The 22,384-nt window shown below is 42.4% G+C and overlaps 1 protein-coding gene across 1 annotated transcript; it reads left to right on the forward strand.

Moving 5' to 3' along the window:
* Positions 1 to 212: 212 nt before the first annotated feature.
* Positions 213 to 1,932, forward strand: rasd1 (RAS, dexamethasone-induced 1). Its single transcript, XM_080789901.1, has 2 exons — positions 213 to 602; positions 924 to 1,932. The coding sequence occupies exons 1-2, from the start codon at positions 302 to 304 to the stop codon at positions 1,454 to 1,456; spliced, it is 834 nt and encodes a 277-aa protein (XP_080646027.1). The 5' UTR covers positions 213 to 301; the 3' UTR covers positions 1,457 to 1,932.
* The last annotated feature ends 20,452 nt before the right edge of the window (positions 1,933 to 22,384 follow it).

Consider the following 22,384-nt stretch of genomic DNA (forward strand, 5'->3'; position numbering starts at 1 on the left):
CTCTCTCTCTCTCTCTCTCTCTCTCTCTCTCTCTCTCTCTCTCTCTCTCCCATCATCCTCCAGAAGATTCTCCCTGGCTCAGATAAATGGAGCGTCCTTAGCGACCCATAATATGACGCGTCAGAAGAGGAGGGGTCCAGTGCGCTCTCCGCTCTTATAAATACCGCGGCTCTGTCTGTGATTCAAGCAGAAACACTGAAACAGCCCAACAACAGCGCATGCAGCTGCTCTCATATATATAAGACTATAGTACACGATCTTGCGAAAATACAGAAGGACAATTTTGCGCGCACACAAATAAATGAAGAAACCCATAGATACTTTTGCAAACATGATCAAGAAAATGACGCAGCCGGAGACCGAGTTCGACATCCCCGCCAAGAACTGCTACAGGATGGTGATTTTGGGATCCACCAAAGTTGGCAAGACGGCCATCGTCTCCCGGTTCCTGAACGGGAGGTTCGAGGAGCAGTACACGCCGACCATCGAGGACTTTCACAGGAAACTGTACAGCATCAAGGGAGACGTGTACCAGCTAGACATACTGGATACGTCAGGGAACCATCCGTTCCCAGCTATGAGGAGGCTGTCCATACTGACAGGTAAATAGCACTGTTTTAAACCGTTGTTACTTAGAACTGTACTGTATCATTATAATATCTGCCTCCTTGTGCAAAACACCATGTGCATAATTAGAGCACAATTAATAACCATGGCATGCACAAATAGTGTGCGCACACCCACCAATATGCGCCTTTTACGCACGGCTGTAGATCGTTCCAAACACATTTTTTTTATATAATTAAGGATTGGTGCGTGCTGCGCACAGTTCTACCCATTTAACTTGTAGGTTATTCAGTGTCTCGGGGAAAAAGAAATAGAATTCTAAACGTGTCTTCTCTTTACTCTCTCTCTCTCTCCAGGTGACGTGTTTATTCTGGTGTTCAGTCTTGACAACCGCGACTCTTTCCAGGAGGTGCAGCGCCTCAAGAGCCAGATATTCGAGACAAAGTCGTGTCTGAAGAACAAGACCAAGGAGAACATCGACGTGCCGCTGGTCATCTGCGGCAACAAGGGCGACCGCGAGTTCTACCGCGAGGTGCAGCAGGAGGAGATCGAGCAGCTGATCGCCGGCGACGAGCAGTGCGCGTACTTCGAGATCTCAGCCAAGCGCAACGAGAACGTGGATAAGATGTTCCATACTCTGTTCACGCTGGCCAAGTTGCCCAACGAGATGAGCCCAGACCTCCACCGCAAGGTGTCCGTGCAGTACTGTGACATGCTGCACCGAAAGTCCATGAAGAACAAAAAGACGAAGGGCGGAGGAGGGGACGCCTATGGCATCGTGGCCCCGTTCGCGCGGCGCCCTAGCGTGCACAGCGACCTGATGTACATAAAAGAGAAGGCGATAGGCGGCGGGCAGGGGAAGGAGAAAGAGAGATGTGTTATAAGTTAAACCGATCTGCCAGCAGTGTTATATTTAACCTGAAAACAAATCTTTGAAGAATGGGAGAGACCGTTCGGACAGTGGCTTGCCATGCATAGCCTACACTCAGAGACAAGGGCGGGTTGGTGGCTCTCAAACGGCCCGTGTCACAGAAGGACACTTGAAAGGAGAGGCCGGGAGTCGCCGTGCGCTCTAGCAGACGCACAGTGCCGAGTCCATGCACGGACATTATACCGATGCTGAACACTCGTATACCGACCGTGGTATGCAGACAGTTGAGACATGAGAATGTTTCTTGTTCTGAGACTTTGTGACTGTCAGTTCTCCTGGGACTTCACGCCAGGGGGGGAAAGTGTTGTGTTTGATATCATAGATTGATACGAAAAGTGACTCTTGTGGAGCCGTGCAATTACAGAGAGAAAAAAACAAATTAGTTTACATTTCGTTATAGATTTTGTATAACTGCTTATTACTGTTCACTTGAATGTTCCATTGCAATCTGAACAATTTTCTATTGTGAAATGTATATTTATTGACAATGTATATTGTATATATGTATATTTATTGACAATATTTTTCAAAGAAAGAAAAAAACAAAAATGATATCAATAAAAAACTGATAATCTGAATCTTCTTTGCAATTGAATTTTTGTACATATTTATTCAAATCATCTCACTTATGGTTGACATTATAGCATTATCATCCCCTCATGATGGGTAATAATATCATCATACATGTCTGTTATAGTGCCATGTTCTAGAGGCCTTATCGACTGAGGCTACAGGCAATGAACCCACACAATGTTATCACTCTCTAGTGTCTATACATATACATCCACTCTTGCAGCCCTTCTCAGAAACAATGAAATATGTACACTATAAAAAAAAACATTTGATAAAACGGCATACACCTTTTTCCAAAGATCTTCACGCCCACGTAGACAGTTGTCTGGAACTGAACTGACACATCTAAAATGCAAACTTTATTTGTTTATTTAAATGTAACGCAGTATATTAATGCACCGTATTTAGCAAATATGCTCATTTACATCTGAATTCTCCACTAAAATCAAGCAGACAAATAGGCTTACATTACACTGCATAGGGAAATCAAAACATTAATACAAAAACAGGTATAAAACTGGTACAAAGTATAGTATCTTTAAGGCTAAACTAAATTTTATTTTGACTTGCACATTATGTTATTGCTCTAAGAAAATTGTGCATTTTATACGGCAATAGGCTATATCTGACTGTGACTGACTCCAAATATTCTCCTATATTTCCAGAAAGAGGAAGAGTAAGAACATTGATAAAGAACGCTATATTTGTTCTTCATCACATAAAAAAAACTCTCATCTCCTCAATTAACTGCTATATAGCCATACCTTTCCAAGTGCCACTGAGCTATATGCGCAGAACCCCATGGATTTTAGTGGTTGGGGGACACTATCCTGATTGGAGTGCGTGCTGATGAAGAGGGTATATCCGTGGTAGTGGTATACCGTGTGTGTGTGTGTGTGTGTGTGTGTGTGTGTGCGCGTGCGTGCGTCCATGCATGTGTGTGTGTGTGTGTGTGTGTGTGTGTGTGTGTGTGTGTGTGTGTGTGTGTGTGCGTGCGTGCGTCCATGCATGCGTCCATGCGTGTGTGTGTGTGTGTGTGTGTGTGTGTGTGTGTGTGTGTGTGTGTGTGTGTGTGTGTGTGTGTGTGTGTGTGTGTGTGTGTGTGTGTGTGTGTGTGTGTGTGTGTGTGTGTGTGCGCGACTGCGCGTGCGTGCGAGTGTGCGAGAGATGGAGCATTTTTAGAGTGGCTTTTGGCTTAGCATGTGACAAAGTGTTAAATCAGCCCAAGGGATTCAATCAACACAGAACAGTCAACAGTGCCTTGCAGAGTCAGATAAACAATGCATCCTTGTCTGAATGTAGTCTGAGCACTGAGTGTGCACATGCTTTATGTGTCCATGCTGTGCGTCATGTACCCTATATGTATATACAGTATGTACACGTGTATTGGGGATCTTTGATAGTTATGGACATGCAGTGATTTGTAAGCAGTCCACCACTAATCCTGCCCTACTATTACTAATCAGTAACACTATGAGTTTTCCCTTCATTTATGATGGAATTACATCATTAAAATGCTATTGGCAAATTGCGCGATCGCCCCAATGGGACAGGGACAGTTGTTTGCTATTTGGCATGCTCTTTTCTCGAGAGGCATCCTAACCAGATGCTGTTTAGGGTAAATTATGATATAATTTGTGCTAGTAATGTTTATTTAGAATAAATGATGATGTAATTGTGCCATCCAATGATCCAAGTCCATATAAATACACAAAATACATCTTGTAATTCATTTATTTCATTTTTCACATACATTAACATCAACATCTGCAGGGCGGCCACAAGTGTGATTTTTTAATTTCAGTTAGATGACATGCGGGTAGCAGATGTTGATTGTTGTGTGTTTTTAGATTGTTTCACGTCACTTTTTAGGTGTTGTGCCTAAAGACTCTGTTGAAAACAAGATGATGCGTCTCAAGCAGTTTATCATCTAAAAAAAAAAAAAAAAGTTTAAAAGTGGCTTCTAAAAATTCCACCATTCCAACCATCACGTTGCTGCACCCTGTGCTGAGAGCAATAACAGAGTGTTATTGTCAGCGTGAGAGAGGAGAGAACCACACAGCGTCACGAAGCAAACAAGCCTGCTGCAGGCTGTGCACAGGACATAACTGAGTTATAGGGAGACTTTCATGGCTATATGTTCAGGAATTCATCTTAGGAATGTCCTGTCAAACATATCAGCAAAGTATTCTAACTGAATATCTTTAAGGATTAAAATAACAGTGACAATACCCTAGTCATTACCATGTGCGCGTGTGTGTGTGTGTGTGTGTGTGTGTGTGTGTGTGTGTGTGTGTGTGTGTGTGTGTGTGTGTGTGTGTGTGTGTGTGTGTGTGTGTGTGTGTGTGTGTGTGTGTGTGTGTGTGTGTGTGTGTGTGCGTGCGTGCGTGCGTGCGTGCGTGCGTCCATGCATGTGTGTGTGTGTGTGTGTGTGTGTGTGTGTGTGTGTGTAAAGATACTGTAAGTGGGTGATCGTGGTCATTTGTCCCACATGACCCCCAAGGCGATGCTTCTCATACAATGCTCTGTTTGGGGTTCTCTCTTGGCTTGCAATGCCCATGCCTCTAAATTGTTTGACTTTGGCCACGTCTGTATCAGCAAAGCACAAAGGTGAAGCTCAAAGGCAGCGTGTTTGTTGTTGATATAACAAAGCACATTATTGTGAATTACCTTTACATTCACACGGAGAGGGTTGCAGCCACTTGTTGTCCGTGCGGAAGTCACTCACTCTAAATCCTGCCCTGGACGCAACATCATACAGTTTCGTTGATCCAGAATATAACTTTACCTGAGCAAGAAGCTGTTAATACATTTAATATTTATTTTGAATTTATTTTAATTTTAGAGCTATACTGTAAAGTTGGGGTCTGAACCATATGGCCCTAAAATGTATTCATGCTTTATGGAGCAGGGATAGTAGTATTGTTAAAGTAAAGTATGTGTAAAGTCAAGTTGTTGAAGTAAGCAAACACATTGTGAATTGAAACACTGAACCACTTGTAGAGAGCGCACGCACACACGCACACACACACACACACACACACACACACACACACACACACACACACACACACACACACGTGCACGCACGCGCACACATACATGCATGCACACGCACCCACAGATGTGCACACACAGACACACTTGCAACTCTGCAATGAATGTAACTGCATTGATTGATACCTGCTACAGTACCAACCCCAGTTGACACTCCCCATCAGTCTTGACTTCCTGCGACCTGCTGTTCATTCATCTATTCATCAAATATTCTCTTCTGTTCTCAGAGAGATCTAAGTACTGAGTCAGACTCAGGCTCTCTAATCCATTTAGAGATCTAAGTACTGAGTCAGACTCAGAGATCTAAGTACTGAGTCAGACTCTGACTGTCCACATGGGCTTGGTGCCAGCATACAGCATCTAGTCTAGTCTCCATTTAACCCTGAAAGGCACATTTCGTCCCCAAAAAACAACAACAAAGCAAACAAACAAGAACACAGTGATTTATTCATTGCATGATGATCTCACACATAATAATAACCTCTTCTCAGAACTTGTCTCCGTCTTCACATGCAATTCCCTTGACAGCCAAAGTATGCAAGTACTAAAAATGCTGACTTGCTGAGCAAGGGAGAGCTCAAGTGAATCTCTAGCATTAGTTACGATTTATGGAGGCAACGGTTTAGGATAAGGGTTTGATTACACATTTTACTGACTGCATTGTCCAAATGAATGCATTCCATGCAGAGCTGCATGCCTCCAGGACAGTTTGGCAATTTTTTGCCCAGTTAGAGCCCATGAAGTAAATCGAAGAACTCATCCAGTAAAACATTAATAGTTTTATTTTATAGCATCAGGCTATGGTGACTCTGACCGCAGTGATTCTGACAGTGGAAGCACTGTTTGTCCACCTCTCCATTCCATGTGATGTTTCATTGCAAAGAGACCTTTTGTTTCCCCCATGCCATGTCTCCTGACATCATATCACATTATTAATGCTCCTCTCATCGATGCAATTCCCCTCAGCAGAACATTGTTGCGCACCTGCTTCTTAAAGGTAATGGGAGCCAACACTCAGATTAGGAGGCTTAATATACCACCCTTTAACACCAAGGGCGGTGGGCAAATTGGCATGACGCATTTTGCATTTTGTGACTTGTTTGTGTTCAGACTTCATAAAACAAATCGAGATATGGCACAGATCAGATTTAGACTGGATTTTGCTGCCAGTCTAAATGGGGCCTGAGTCTTGTTGAGAAGTCAAGTGCATGTATTGAATTGACATGCAGGATTGAAGTTCTCTTGAGAAGCAGCAACATTTTATCATCAAATACAAAAGTAAGCATAGGCCTATACGGCTCCTGATGATGACTATACCTCCTTATGTAAAACAGACTGTTTGCCGTTTGTTGTACTTACTACTTTATACCCCACCCTTCAATACACTCACACACACACACACACACACACACACACACACACACACACACACACACACACACACACACTCACACACACACTCAATGTGACACACAATGTCCCTCTGACACTAGATAATGCCCAACACGGAAATAGCAAGACATACTATCTCCGGTTTACTTCCCGTATCTCTGTGATTCGTGTCCTTTTTAGGAGACGGGATCAGGTTGGAGAAAATGTACTTTACTAGAAGCTAACGCCATGTGTCTATGTGGCACTGCGATCTGAGTGACACACACACACACACACACACACACACACACACACAAACCGTACATTTTGAACAAAGGCAGACAGACAGCGATTTATCTTTGGCCACTAACCATATTTTTTCCATGCTGGTGTAGTAATTATACATTTAATCTTGTACATTTTATATCAGTGGAATTAATAATTATGAAATAATTATTCAAAAATCTGAGTCAAAATCTATCTGAATTTTAGAAGGGGCACCAGTGAAATGAGTTTAGGAATAAGCACAAGATTAATTTGTATTTAACCCTTAACTTTAAACCACTAATAAAATAATTAAAAAGATTATAAAATAATAAATTATTATTTTATCTTAATAAATCTATGGAATCTAAAGGTAAGAGATCTTTTCCATTACATAGCCTTTCTTACTTTGCATGTGTCAAAAACCAGTAACTTCAAATCTTGACCAAAGACCAGACTTGTTTAAAAAAAATGAATCGATTTATTTTCACACCTAAGCTATAGACAAACTCAATAGAATGGATCATAATAATCAAATTAATTCTTAAACAAGAGTTAATGCAGGTTCAAATAGTATTTAAGAAACAAATCAAATGATAATGAAATAATATGATAGATAATGCGTGGCAAGTTCTTTGCCATGCATGAACTTAGAAACTTGATGTAATGCAGTTCACTTTCCTGAGATCGATGTGTAGGTCTTTTGAGCTTTGAGACTTTGGGTCTTCTGAGGGAGAGAGGGATAGCATGGCAGGTGGCTGGGATTGGATCGTCTGGGTAACCCCTGAGCCTCTCGTCGTAGTGCCTTGGATTGCCTGGGACGCTCAGGTTAGAGCGGCAGGGGTTGGTCTGTGGGAGCGGTATGTGTCCCGGTAGCGATGTGGCCCTCTCATCACACATCCTTCTCTCTGGTTCCTTGTGGTTCCTCTCCTCTCCCTCCATCCGTCATCCGTTTTCCCGAGTCCCGGATCCCTCTGGATCCCACTAGTCCTGGCTGGGCTTCATCTGCCTCCTCATTATATAGCTCCGTTCGTTGTGCAATGCATTATGACATATCCAAAGTCAGGGTGTGATCTGTGGCGATGACACTTAATCCAATGAATGGGATCAAGTCTTTATTATGGTACAAGGGACTGAGTCTCTGAGTCTGTAGGGAAACAGACCATTTGAATGGGTACTTTCTTGTACATGAACGTGAAGGCCATGGGGCTTCTGGAATTGGACAGTTCCCAGTCATAGGGTGTGTACATGTCAATTCTGCCATCATGGGCTTGAATTGATGCTGTCTCAGTCAGAAGGTATACCATACTGACCATTCTTGAGGGTCAATAGGTCAGCAGACCCCTTCTGCAGGGCTATAACTGTCCGGCTCCTCCACTTACATGCACTGGGTGCACGTCAGTCGCAGTGCGCGTGCGTGTGCGTGTCCTGACTGTCACTTGCATCATGATTTGCCATAGGTCTGCTGATGTCTGTTTGCATGGGACCTTAGTTAGAGTGGTTTTAGTGTGACAGAGAGTGCCTAGAAGCGAAGTTGATGAAAGCCCCATGACAAAATGTAATTTTATAGGCAAACGAAAGGGAAGAAATACACAACTAAAATGTGTTCATTTATCCAACATGTATGCCTGGACATGAGTGGACTGCCTACTGCCCTGTGAAAGAGATATAACTTATATTTTGGTAAGGTTGCAGTGATGACCTAAATGTACAGAATATGGCACAGAATGAGGACAAAGGCAGCCATTTCACCTCTCTTCTACTACTGTCCGAAGATTGACAGCTCTGTGGTGAAACCGAGTGGATTAATGTTAATCTTGAAGTGGAAGGTCATGCGCTGTAGATCCTGGGTGTCCACCTTCATATACGTTGAACTTATCACATGACATGCTCCTTCTATTTGGGTCAAGGCTTGATATTTCAAGCAGAGAGAGAGGACAGTAGATGTCTTGTTTTCATTCTCAGCCTCCTATCCGTTTCGCAATATGACGTAAGAATATGACAGGCACTTGGATAATAATGGATTATTTTTATTTTAGTGTCCCCCCTAGTACAGGAGTTAAGAAAGTAATTACAGTATGTGAACGGTGGACTCAAAATCCATCCATCTTCAACCGCTTGGAAGTACTAATCCACCATGAGAAATAGACCAGAATCGAGTTCCAATTTGACTATGTATTAGTTAATAGTTTTTATTAAAGATTTCTTGAATGCTGCTTATGTTCTCACTCTATTGTTCAGAAACATCAACATTCAACGTATCTTGTGGTTTGCAGAAAGAGAAAGGTATAATGCCAAAAAAAGATTCTGGCAACCAGCGTCATTTGCAGTAATCAAGTGGCATTTTAAATGGTGGCATTATCTTAGTTAAGTTGAAGAGAAAAACTTGTGTGTGTGAACGCATGTGAGTGTAAAGACGGAGACGGAGAAAGAGAGGGACAAGGCTATTATCACTAATTATAAACTAATTAGATTAATCATCGCATATGCTAATGACCCTTTTATCGTGCACACTTTGCTCTCAACCATAGAGACAAAACATTACCCGTAATTGCCTTTCAATTCATACTGGATTTCCAGTGTGTTCTTCTAGCACGCACGCACACACGCACACTCACACACACACACACACACACACACACACACACACACACACACACACACACACACACACACACACACACACACGCACACGCACACGCTCACACACACATGCCCGCACCCCCCCTCCTTCAGTTTGTGCAGCCAGGTCTTGTATAATGTGATTTGTTTGCACAATGTTGACCTATATAGTGTACACTAGTACTACAAACACCTTGACACACTTAAAAAAAGGGGGAAAGACAGACAAACACACTAGTGGTTGGTTAGTAACCAAACAACTTTGTGTTAAACAGTAACTACTCTTTTGTTCATCCTCATCAGAAACCTCAAGATTCATGCTGTTATCAGGCACGTTTACGTCTACAAAGAGATGTTGACATGTCATCGTTTTTCTTCACCCCATTTGCTTTTTTAGTGTTCAGTGGGATACCAGGGTTGCCCTCTTTGAATGGCTTAATCAATTTCACCCTGGCATTCTTATTTTGGGCATGTGAAAGATTTAAGACATGCCCATTTAAGAATAGAAGTACAAATGTTTTGAAAACATAAAATAATAAGGCTTCATGTTGGTGATGTTGGTAATGTATACAACGTTGGTTACTGTGCTGCTCAAGCTGAAGCATCACACAGACTTTTTGAAGAACATTATGCGAGGAAAGCAGTTATGACATCACTAGTCTCTCGAGACAGACTGTTGACTCCGTCAATTCAAGGAAAAGAGGGTGCTGTTTCTCTTTTTTGATGATGGGTTCACAGATTGTGACATCACTAACATGTGTCAGCTACAACCACCATCTTGTTTGCTAGCTTCACTGCTGTAGGCTTCCACTTGGAGATTGTGTGCACCTGAAGGGAAACATACTGTACAGAGCCCTGGAGTGGCCATTGAGAGAGAGAGGGATAAAAAATATTGTAAAATAATACAATAATAGAGTTATTATCTCGTGCACACAAGTTCGTTTTTTTCCTTTTTCTGGGGCTCCATAGAAACATGTGCACAGGCATTGCAAACGCCAGAGAGAGATGGTCAACCAAACTTCACAAGAGCCTTTCTTTTGTCTTCAGTTACTACAAGCCTCAACTAAAACTTAGTGAAATTGCAAGTTAACGACTGAGTTCTCATAGAACACTTGGTGTGGTCCCTAACTGTACCAAAAGCATGGCTTCTGCTGCTGAATATTGCTTTTCTTTACACACAGCCGGTAGGATGATGAACAAACAAAGAGCAAAAGGTTTGTTATGTAAGCCATATGTTTACATAAACACTCCCCAGGAGAGAACTGCAGCTTGAAGCCATTTAGGTAGTGTTTTTAACCGAAACCTGTGTGTGTCTGAAGCAGCTAGACTCTGAAACTCTGCTTTTCTTTTTTTGTTTCCATGTTGAGTTCAAGCTGACCGACCGTCCCTCCTCCACACACTGACCCACTGCCTGCCTGAGTGTTTACCTGTTTTCTCCCTCCACTCTCCACTCCTTCATGTTCCGCTGCTCGGCTCAATTTGGCAGAGAGTCCATGCAGGCTTTCTAATGAATCCCAAAGCTTTATGCTTTGTTTCTCATGCTCGCAAATTAAAGATATGCTATACATGTGTGTAACTATGCAAATGTACATATATGGATGTTACAGCAACATATTACAACAACATTATTGTTAAGCAGGTTCCTTGATTCTTGATTCATTGTACCTGTGGTTAAATGATTGAGGCTGCTCATGTAGTACGGTAATTTTGATACAGTAATGATGCTTTCCAGTAAACCCCTAAAGTGTAAATATAGTTCAGTCAGGACAACTCATATACCGTATGGAATATATAGCCTATTTTATTGAATATAAAATTAGCAATATATTTATTATGGTTAATTGGCGATGAATTGGATCTGCTTTTTAGGTACTCTGATCAAGCGCAACAGTCCCATCCATATAGGGACTCCGAAATCCCCCGTACCTAAACTAGCAGATCCAAAACGACAGGTGGTAGCTGGGGTGGAGGAGGGTGAGCAGCAAAAGCTTAAGCAGACAGCAGCGCAGCAGAATCAGTGTGCAGCAGCAAGCAAGCAGGATGAGCAGTGCAAATAATCATTGTTGGAAAGTAATTCAACATTGAGGAGGCAGTTCACTCCTATTTTGTGCTGCACATCTTGACAAAGTACATTTGCACATACTGTACAGTGTATATTACCCATCATAACTATAGTAGCTATGAACCGGGTTAGGGGTTCAGTGTCTTCCTCTCAACATTGCTCGACATAGGAACGACCAGGAACTGATTCCCCCGGTGAGCAAACTACCATCTGGCCTTTAGGAAGACACAGCAGGGACAGTCAAGAGTGTGACACTGATGAAGGTGTGCGTGTGTGTGTGTGTGTGTGTGTGTGTGTGTGTGTGTGTGTGTGTGTGTGTGTGTGTGTGTGTGTGTGTGTGTGTGTGTGTGTGTGTGTGTGTGTGTGTGTGTGTGTGTGTGTGTGTGTGTGTGTGTGTGTGTGTGTGTGTGTGTGTGTGTGTGTGTGAGAGAGATCGTGCACGCGTGCGTGTATTTTCCTGCTAGGTTCTCATGACCTCTGTCTATGACCACTGATTAGGTGTCTGCTCTGATTGTTCTCTCACTGTGTTCAATAACACGCACGCACACACACACACACACACACACACACACACGCACACGCACACGCACACGCACACGCACACACACAAACTGGTGGGGGGGGCAGACTGACGGACTGAGTTCTGTTTTCTGGTAGGAACTGGAAAGCATATGTAGGTATGACTTAGCGTGAATTAAAAGCATGCATAGCTGAGCACTGTAGCACTATTCGGTGCAAGAATATTATATATCCTGTTGCCGCCCATTTTGAGGAAGCCAACCACCCTGTATCCTCTCTACATTATATAGGCATAGAGAAAGTGTCTGTATCTAGAAGAGGAGGACAGATTGATCAGCTTCTGCTGCAACGTGGCACCGCCACAAGGACTTTGGTGTGCGTAGAGCCTCTTTGTACACAGGAACTGGAAAGCAGCCATAGAAAGCAACTCAAACTGCTTACAAGTGGTTGTCAAGGGCGATGAGTCATAAAGATGCTATGAAAAAAATATTTTATTTACGGATGAATACAATGAAACGGATATTCATCCATTTCGTCTGTGCTGCACGAAGGTCCCAGGAATGAAACGTTTACTCGCCACTCACTATGAGAACAAAGCACTTCATGAGCATTTAAAGATAAAATAAATAATATTTTCTTTCTCTGTCTAAGAAAATCTAATAATAATATATAAAAAGTGTTTTTCTGCCAGTTTTCCGGCCATTATGTTTTTGAGACCACCTCACCTACAGTCGTCAGTCGACCCTGAGCAAAGGACAAAGAATTCAGGGCGCAACAGTTTTCTATGTTCTTTAGTGTTTCTCTTTTTAAAATGTCTTCTAAAAAGCTTTTGCTTCATTCAATGCGAAATGTAACATTGTGTACTACGGTGACAGGAAATTACAAGGCTTAGCTTTGTCTTGACACTGGAACATATAGGCTATTAATAACCAGTCTAGAGATGACCTTTGTGTGCAGGATATACGTAGGCGATATCATTTATTATTTCTCTGGCGTTCGTTTCCTTGGCCTGAGGTGAATTCGCTTTGTAACTCGGCGTTCTAGCAATACGCTACAGTTCTACTGAATCTCTAGGTGACCTTTTCAGCTGAAATCCAATGGCTGACAGTATAACTGAAAAACAAGGTTTTACAGTATGCACCGAACACGTGCAAGAGTGTGTGACCCTTTTCAATACATGTGGACGTATATCTGACACAACAAGTTTGGTCTTTATCATCTATCTATCTATAAATTCACAAAGTCTCTGTATACGTATACATACAGTACGTACGTACGTACGTGTGTACGTCTGTAGTCCATGTGACTCGAGAACCGTTCACCGCACCGACTTCAAATTCGACACATGTGTTCCACACCCCCGCAGGGAGTGCAGTGCCCGGTGTTGAGTCCGTCAGATTGCCAGTTGTCCAGAACCACCACACAATGGGTACTTTTGCTAAGTAAATGTTGTGGCCAATAGTTTTACTCAAGTCAATTTTTAATTATTTTACTTGTAGGCATAATATTTGTACATGGCAGCATTGTCACTTGTAAGTAAAAAATGTCAGTATTTTTCCCACCACTGTACACTAATGATGACACTGACCACTGAACTGTCTTTGTGGTCCTCCTTTGAGAAGGTTTGGAGAAGGAAAAGGAGCCAAAAAGAAAACAATGACTCAGTGTGAGGTCCCGTCTGCCCCCAGTTTACAAAACACTACATCTAGTCGCTCGCTCATCATACACATGCACGCACGCACGCATGCATTAATTGCCCCTCCTAGAATGTACATTGTAAAATTCTGAGTGTTCATTTAAACTGTAAATGTTGTATGAATGCATGGATGATTGAACGAACAGTGGCTGACCTCTGGAAAGGCTTTTGAGTAACGGCTGTTTGTTTCCGACAGTAGCGGGTGTTTGTATTTTGTTTGTGTCCCACAGAGACCTGCATATGATGTCATTCACCATCATATTGTTGTTGTCAGACCTCATATCTCCATATTTCAACTTCTTGTGTTTTGTTTGGTCTATTAATGCTCTACGTCGTGTCTCTATATGCTATTATTGAATTTGTGTGAAAGTGGCTTGGCTGTGTTTTTGCCAATGCACACATAACAGATGACTCATGCTTGGGAGTTGTGGACTGCATGAAGAATTGCATTTACGAAGCATGATGATGTCATTTGTGTGCTGGTGAAACAGAGCACACAATTTTGTCTGTGGTGTAAATGTCCACATTCAAAACAAAAAGACGTGGCTCTCACCACTGGTTAATGTTCTCACCACTGGTTAATGTTCTCACCACTGGTTAAGAGTTACCAAACAGTGGGTCTGCCATTCAAATGCGAGAGCTGCCTGAGAACCAAAAAGAATCAGCCCACCGGTGCAAACCCAGTGTCTGTCTGTTCGGATTCTTAAGAAAACGATAAGTTAAAAAGCTCAGTAGAGTCAAACCGCACCACTTCCCTGCTTGGCACTCAGTATAAAGGTGGTTGCACACTGGACACGTTTTTCGGAAATCTGAAAACATGCTTGACGTGTCTTTTTACTAATATTCACTCTCATCTGCGTAAGAATACAGATATGCTTGACGTGTCTTTTTACGAATTCACTCTCATCTGCGTAAGAATACAGATAATAAGTTGTGACGCCATATGGTCGATGCTTGATCAGGACACTCTATTCCCAAAGATATCAGATGCATCATGCACTAGGACATCAAGCCTGAAATACTGAGGATATCATAACAGTGCCTTCAAATTCAACAAACAGGTTAGCTCTGTAGTCAAAACCAGCTTCTCCCAGCTAGGACTCTTTGCCAAGATAAAGACCTATCTCTCCCCAAAAGACATACAGTATAAGGATAATGCATGCCTTCTTGAGTATTGCAGTTGTTCGTGCAAGTGCTCGCCTCCTCACGGGTAAGAAAAAGCGACAGGGCCGGATCTACCATATGGGCACGCCACGCACGCACATGCACACGTGCACACACACACACACACACACACACACACACACACACACACACACACACACACACACACACACACACATACACACACATACACACACACACACACACACACACACACACACACACACACACACACACACACACACACACACACACTCCTTTGAGCCTCCTATAGGAAACACACCCCATGCCATGATACATGTCTCCTTAAGGCCTCCTATAGGAAACACACCCCATGATACATGTCTCCTTAAGGCCTCCTATACCAGAAACACAGCCGCTCATCAAATTATTGGCTTAGGAATGCATCAAAAACAAAATCTCCATGAATTCAAGGCTTCGTGGAGTGAGTAATTGATAAAGGTTTTTTGAGTAGACTATTCCTTTAAGCTCTTTTTAGGCTATGGTCACACTATCTACCTTTTGAGCAAAGTGTTTCAGAGACACAAGTGTACAACATACACATTTCATTGACTTGAACTGAAAACTGAGTTTATCAAACCTGTTACTGGTATAAAACAGACTACGATTGTGAGGGCATGACACGTATATATATATATATATACTGTATAGAGAGAGAGAGAGAGAGAGAGAGAGAGAGAGAGAGAGAGAGAATGTAATCATGACATCTTTCCATCAGAAAATAATAGTTCCTAAATGAAAGGATTGAGGAAATGTAGTTTTTTTTTGCACGTGCCCAAGGTGCCCATATGGTAGATGTGTACTGTGCTCTGTACTGTATTGTAACTGTTTTCAAGCAGAGTAGTGGGTGTTGAATGAAAGAACATTTTCCAGCAAGCATGTAGTTGTCAAAGACCATGTCACTCCACCACCTGATGGAAATATGTCATGGTCACCTTGTATCTATTCATCTCTCTCCATCTCTCGTCATTTTTATCTGACTCATTCACGTCATTACTAATGTCACAGTCTTCCTTTTTTAGAAATGGTTTTAGGCTAGGTTTGTTCTCCAATTGGTTTTCAGTAGAAAACAACTCTCTGAATTTGCACATGCACACGCACAGACATGCGAGGTGAAAACCCAACCTTCCAGCCGTCTCGTAGTGTAGCGGTCTTGTGACTCAATTAACTTCCAATCCACACCACCTGGGTTGAAATCTGGCTTGCGCCACAATTTTTGTGCCAACCGCAAACAACTTTTTCTTGACGATAAAGTCAAGTTTTAGACAGCGACAGTCTGTGAGGTTAGGGTTAGTGTTCTTATCTTATATAGATTTAGTCTCTTGAGGTTTAATCTAGTAACCTCTGAGGTTACTGGAGGTCAAATGCTTAAAGTGTTCTTCTGCTGTTTGTAAATGTCCAGAGTTGGGACAAATGATAGGCCTTTTTTCTAGCAATTAAATCTGGTGTTGGTCTGGTAGGAAATACTTTGACAAATGAATTATGTTTGTTTTTGTGAGCCCCTGCCTATATCTTAGCATCTGGTGACGGCAATCCCTGGCATGTGTGTGAAATGGCAGAGATTGAAAGAAGACAGAGAGGTTGCCTTTTAGTAAGGCCGTGGCGTGGAAGTATTCACACTGTTTTGGGATTTATTGGTGAAAGGAGGAGATTGTCAATGCAAATTAGTCATGGTGAAGCCCAGCATGGCTCCACAATGCTCCGATCAGCTGCAGTGCACACTCTTAAATTAAGAGTCTTAATTTTATGTTTGTCAAACGTCCTCGCAGGACAAGTGGCAACAATCATTTGTAAAAATCCCATTTTGAATTATACATGAATTGACCCGCCCCAACCTGCCTCACCAATAAAGTGAATATGTCTTGACTCAGGCTCAAACAGTTGCCCCGCTCGTACAAGGAGGGTCGCCATGACTCGCCAGTGACCCAAGCAGGTGGAGGGCACTTGTCAAGCCAATGTTCTAACGAAGTATTTTCTATTAGAAATTAAAATCTAAATTTGTGTGTAATAGATATTGCAATTTGTGGCATCGTTGGGATAACAGCCTAACAGAGAGAGAGAGAGAGAGAGAGAGAGAGAGGGGGAAAAAAAGACCGACAGTTTTTGGGAAAATGTAATGTTTTTTTAAGATATGTTTGGGCTTTTATGCCTTTATTGATAGTATAGGTTCAGGTTGACAATGTTCTTTTCATTCAACCACCCACTATTCAGTTACAACAGTTAAGTTCTCATGACCTCTGTCTGTTCACTATGACCACTGATTAGATGTCTGCTCTGTCTGTTCTCTCACTGTGTTCAATAACACACATGCATGCACGCACGCCACGCACGCACACGCACACACACACACACACACACACACACACACACACGTGCGTGTGCGTGTGCGTGTGCATGTGCAAATTCGGAGAACAAACCTAGCCTAAAACCAAACATTTCTAAAAATGAAGACTGTGACATTAGTAATGACGTGAATGAGTCCGATACAAATGATGAGAGATGGAGAGTAATAGATAGGTCTCCACCAGGGCAGGTCAGGTTGTGGCCTCCTGGTGGCACTATAATAGGCCAATGTGAAAAGGGTGCAATTATTTCTTACACCTTGGATGGCAATTGATGATTTGAGGCATTTTGTTCCAAAAATGTGTTTTGCAAAAATCCACCTGTTGGTGGTGCTATAAAAGGCCAATGTGAAAAGGGTGGGATATATTCCTCCGCCTAGTAGAAAAGTCTGTTAAAGATTTCACGTAAATTGCATGCTGCAATCTGGAGGACAAAGGTCGGCCTCCTGGTGGCGCTATAACAGGCCGTTCTGGAATATTTGGGCAGAGGTTCATCGTTGGCATGCAGGGAGTGTGTGGAATTTGAATTTGAATTTGGCATCGATCGGGTTAACAGTGCCGGAGATTAGCTGTACACAGACGGATGGACACACACAGACAGACACACACGGACGGAGTGCAAAACATACTCTGACTCTCCCCATGCCTTCGGCCTGGCCGGAGACAATAAATGTATAGTTGCACCTCTCAGTTCACACAGGTGTGATTTTTTAATACTGAAAGCCAATTGTAGAACAAACAGCCTAGAGAACCAATAATTTCTAAAGAAAAGAAGGAAGGAAGATGTGATCATAAGACATTATTAGTAATAATGACATGAGTCAGATCAAAATGATGCGTGCGTGGCGTGCGTTTGTGTGCGTAAATGTGCATGTCTAATAATCATGACGTGGGAGTAGATGGATAATGGATTGGACATGAGCGTGGGCTGGCATAAGACGTGCATGCGCAGCGTGTGATTGATTTCAGCCAGAAAGCCTCGTGGCCCACATACTGTGATGGACCACACTTCTAGACACTTCAGCACAAGTTAAAGGGATACATCGCTTTCAAAAACGTTTTTTTTTAAACGTCTCCTCTGGCTTTTAATCGTGAGCTCCCCAGACAGATTTTATGTTGCTTGGTTCAGTATTTACTTAGATATTTGATGTTAATTTGATCAGACTAAAAAACTGTCTCGGGCGCTCACAAAAGCCTGAGTAGACATTAAAAAAAGACGTTTTTGAAACAAGCGATGTATCCCTTTAGGCTTTAACTTGTGGTGATGGTACAAGTCTGTCTAGAAACAAAGTGTGGGACATTATGTGGGCCACGAGGCTTTCTGGCTGAAATCAATCACACGTACATGCACGTCTTATGCCATGTGCACTTTGCTACTCGAACATAGCCATCATATTTACTCAAGTAGCTGCTAGACAGCAGACAGTTTCTGGATTTGACTGTGCATGTAACAAGAACATGATGATAGAGTTGCACACACATGATGACTGCATGTGTACATACATTATACGCCCATTACTCTTCGTGTCTCTGTGTGTGTTGATCCAAGTCTTCAGAATAGTGTACAATAGAATAGAATACAATGGAGAGTCCTTAAGGCATCAGAGCAGATTGTGTTAGATACAACCATACTTGATGTACCTGTCACCCACTAGTTTTTTCTTCTTCTTCTGAATACTAATGAGAAGCAGATTTAACCACTTATACGTTTTCGTATGATAGCTCAGTGTATATCACAAATAATGCAATAATAAGAGGTCTTTGCTATACTACTAGTTACACCTACAAGTTTGGTGCTGTTCTGAGAAACCGTACGCCTCGCAAATCAGAGTATGTTACATTTGTGATGTCCACCCACCCCCAATTTTAATATACCATTCCCATTGAATTTCCTTTCTAATTGAAATAGAAATACAACAAACACACGCCCCAACACACACACACACACACACACACACACACACACACACACACACACACACACACACACACACTCCCCAAAACACACCAACACACTCACACACAAACTCTACCCTCACACACACATGCCAGCCTGCATGTGCGTCACCCTCCATTTTCACGGCTTGTCATGAAGTTATTGTCATCTGTAACACTTTTGCCCGTGAGCTTATTACTGAATTATTTATGGAGCCAGAGTTGTTGTGGAGAAGTCCATTGCTTAGCAGCAGACCAGCCAGAGTGTAAAACGCCATTGTCTCTAAATGTAGCAGCGTGAGCATCGACCGTATGATAGAGACAAGTCAAAGGCTACTAGGGTAGTGCAGTGTAATCAATCAAAGCCTAGCAGCAGTGTAACTGTGAACAGTGGCAGCATGATTGTAGTCTAATAGAAACAAATCAAATGCTAATGGAAAGCTCCATCCCCCCTAAATGTGTCATTGTGAACATCGACCGTATGATAGAGACAGATCACAGGCTATTGGAAAACTTGGTCACTTAGCAACAGTGTGACTGAACAGAGACAAAACTGAAAACATCTAAGCTATATTAGACATCCCACATCAGCAACATTATGGTATAACAAAGCTCCATAATTATAAGGTCTGCATAAGTGTATTGCAAATATTATTATAGAGTCGGGGAGAGTTTGAATTTGCTGCTGGTTCTGGCTCGATATGGCAGGGGTGAAAAATCTCTGCCCTAAAAATTCGGCCACACAGAGATTCAGTTTCTCCTCACGTTTGTGTGTGTGTGCGCGCATGTCTGTCTGTCTGTGTGTGCTTGACTAATCTCAGAAACTGGACCAAGCAGCACCAAACATTCTGTGCATGCAAGCCAAGGAAGTACTTCCACCCCAAATTATTCAATTAGGTGTCATGGTGGTGCTATACCAGTCCACTTTACATTTTGAGCATATCAAAACATACAATCAAAACTTGGATGCAACTCCCCATATACTGTGCAGTCCACTCCTCTATGGACCTATACCACCTATGTCAAATACATTTCACTTTTTGAGGGGCACTAGCCCCTCCTATGTCCAGCTTTGAGGGGTTGTGTAAACACAAACATTGTCCTACCACAAACATTAAATGCCATTGACAATGAATGGCAAATACATTTCACTTCATTTTGCATATATTACGTCAATATTAAAGACGAAGGTGAGGATGCAAATTGTGATTGGCCAGGATGAGATGATGTATGATGTGCGATGATAAGAACGCCCCTCACTTCACACGGGTGTGATTTTTATTTAAATTTCAATTCTCTTTAAATTCTACTCCTAAAAATGTTGTCATACCAAATTGCTATAATTGGCTTTCAAAGTTTGCAGGAGTGGCCTATGTAACACGAAATGACAAAAAAGACTACATTTGAATCACAACCTGGGCAGACAGTGTGGAATGTCACACACACACACACACACACACACACACACACACACACACACACACACACACACACACACACACATACACACACACACGCACGCATGCACACACGCACACACACGCGCACACACATAGGCCTACATCCCTTTCTCTATTTATCTTGCTCTTAAAGATTTTTTTCCACCCTAAAACATAATCACCAGGTATTATTATTAGTAAAAAAGTGTACAGTATTTGTTAAAATGTCGTTTTTATGTGGACACGCCCAGCAGTTCAATCAGTATGCCCATGGTTTACCTGGTGGGTGGTGAATGGTGATCCAACTAAACTGAAGCCACATCCACAGCTATTGTTGTACGATAAAGGAGGAGGGGTTAGGCAAGGGGATGATATTGTGATTTAGGTTTCAGCCTACAGGTAGAAACCCTAAATACAAAGGGAGGACATCATTTCACATAATAACAACACCAAGGGGTCTAATGAAGTACTGTCACCTCATAAACAATCCAACTATCCACTGATAACATCCACCAAACGCTTCATGATGATGAAAACCCCAAAAAGCTATTCATTTCCTCATTGATGCCAGCTGGGAGCCTGAGATCTGTAATCCATGTAACTCGAGAACCGTTTGTGGGCTGGTATAGCACCACCATGACACCTAATTGAATAATTTGGGGTGGAAGACTGGAAGTACTTCCTTGGCCTACTGGCTGCATGCACAGAATGTTTGGTGCTGCTTGGTCCAACAGTTTCTGAGATTAGTCATGCACACAGACAGACAGACATGCGCACGCACACACACACACACACACACACACACACACACACACACACACACACACACACACACACACACACACACACGTACACACAAACAGGAGGTGTTACTGTTGCTAATCATTTCAGACAACTTCGCTCTCTCCTCAGCCTCCTGTAGTCCATTTGTGAATATTCACTTATTAGTCACCGTTACCTGGAAACAAGACAGAGGGAGGGAGATTTATGTAACCTTTTAGTGTGTGCCTGTAAGGTCTAGCTTGTGAAGATTGAAAGTTATAAATAAAACATGACATTTCACTTGTGTTTTGACTACGGTGCTACTGTGTGATATTGTTGATCATCACAAGCTCTCACAAGGCTAACTAGAGAAAAAGTGCCAGTCGGGGCACATGCAGGTCTCCACCAGGGCAGTGCAGGTCAGGTTGTGGCCTCCTGGTGGCGCTATAATAGGCCAATGTGAAAAGGTGACATTTCTTCTTCTTATGCCTTGAATGGCAATTGGATGATTTGAGGCATTTTGTTCTGCAAAAAATCCACCTGTTGGGTATATTCAATGACTTCATATCCTGGTGTGACAAGTCATTTTTACAGCTAAATGTGACCAAAACTAAAGACATGATCATCAGCTTTAGACAGACTCCTCCCAGTCCTGCTCCTACACTCATCAAGGGCACAGAAATTGAAGTCGTAGAGAGCTACAAATACTTGGGTGTCGTTCTGGACAACAAACTCTCATTTGACTCTCATGTTGCCTCTATTTCTAAAAAAGTCCAGCAGCGTCTTTTTTTTCTGAGGAAAATGCGTTCCTTTAATGTCTCATCTGTTATGATGACTCTTTTTTACAGAAGTTTTATTGAATCTGTACTCATGTTTTGTATGGTTGCCTGGTACGGGAACCTGACCCTAGCAAACAAGAACAGGCTCAGCAGCCTCGTCAAAGTGGCCAGTAAAATTTCTGGGAGAACCCAAGCCCAACTTATAGATCTGTATAAGAGAGAACCTCCTCCCTCCTGGAGGTATCGGATCACCCACTTCGGTCTGAGTTTGAACTGTTGC

Source organism: Protomyctophum bolini (assembly GCF_963924005.1).
Source record: "Protomyctophum bolini genome assembly, chromosome: 18".
NCBI lineage: Eukaryota > Metazoa > Chordata > Actinopteri > Myctophiformes > Myctophidae > Protomyctophum > Protomyctophum bolini.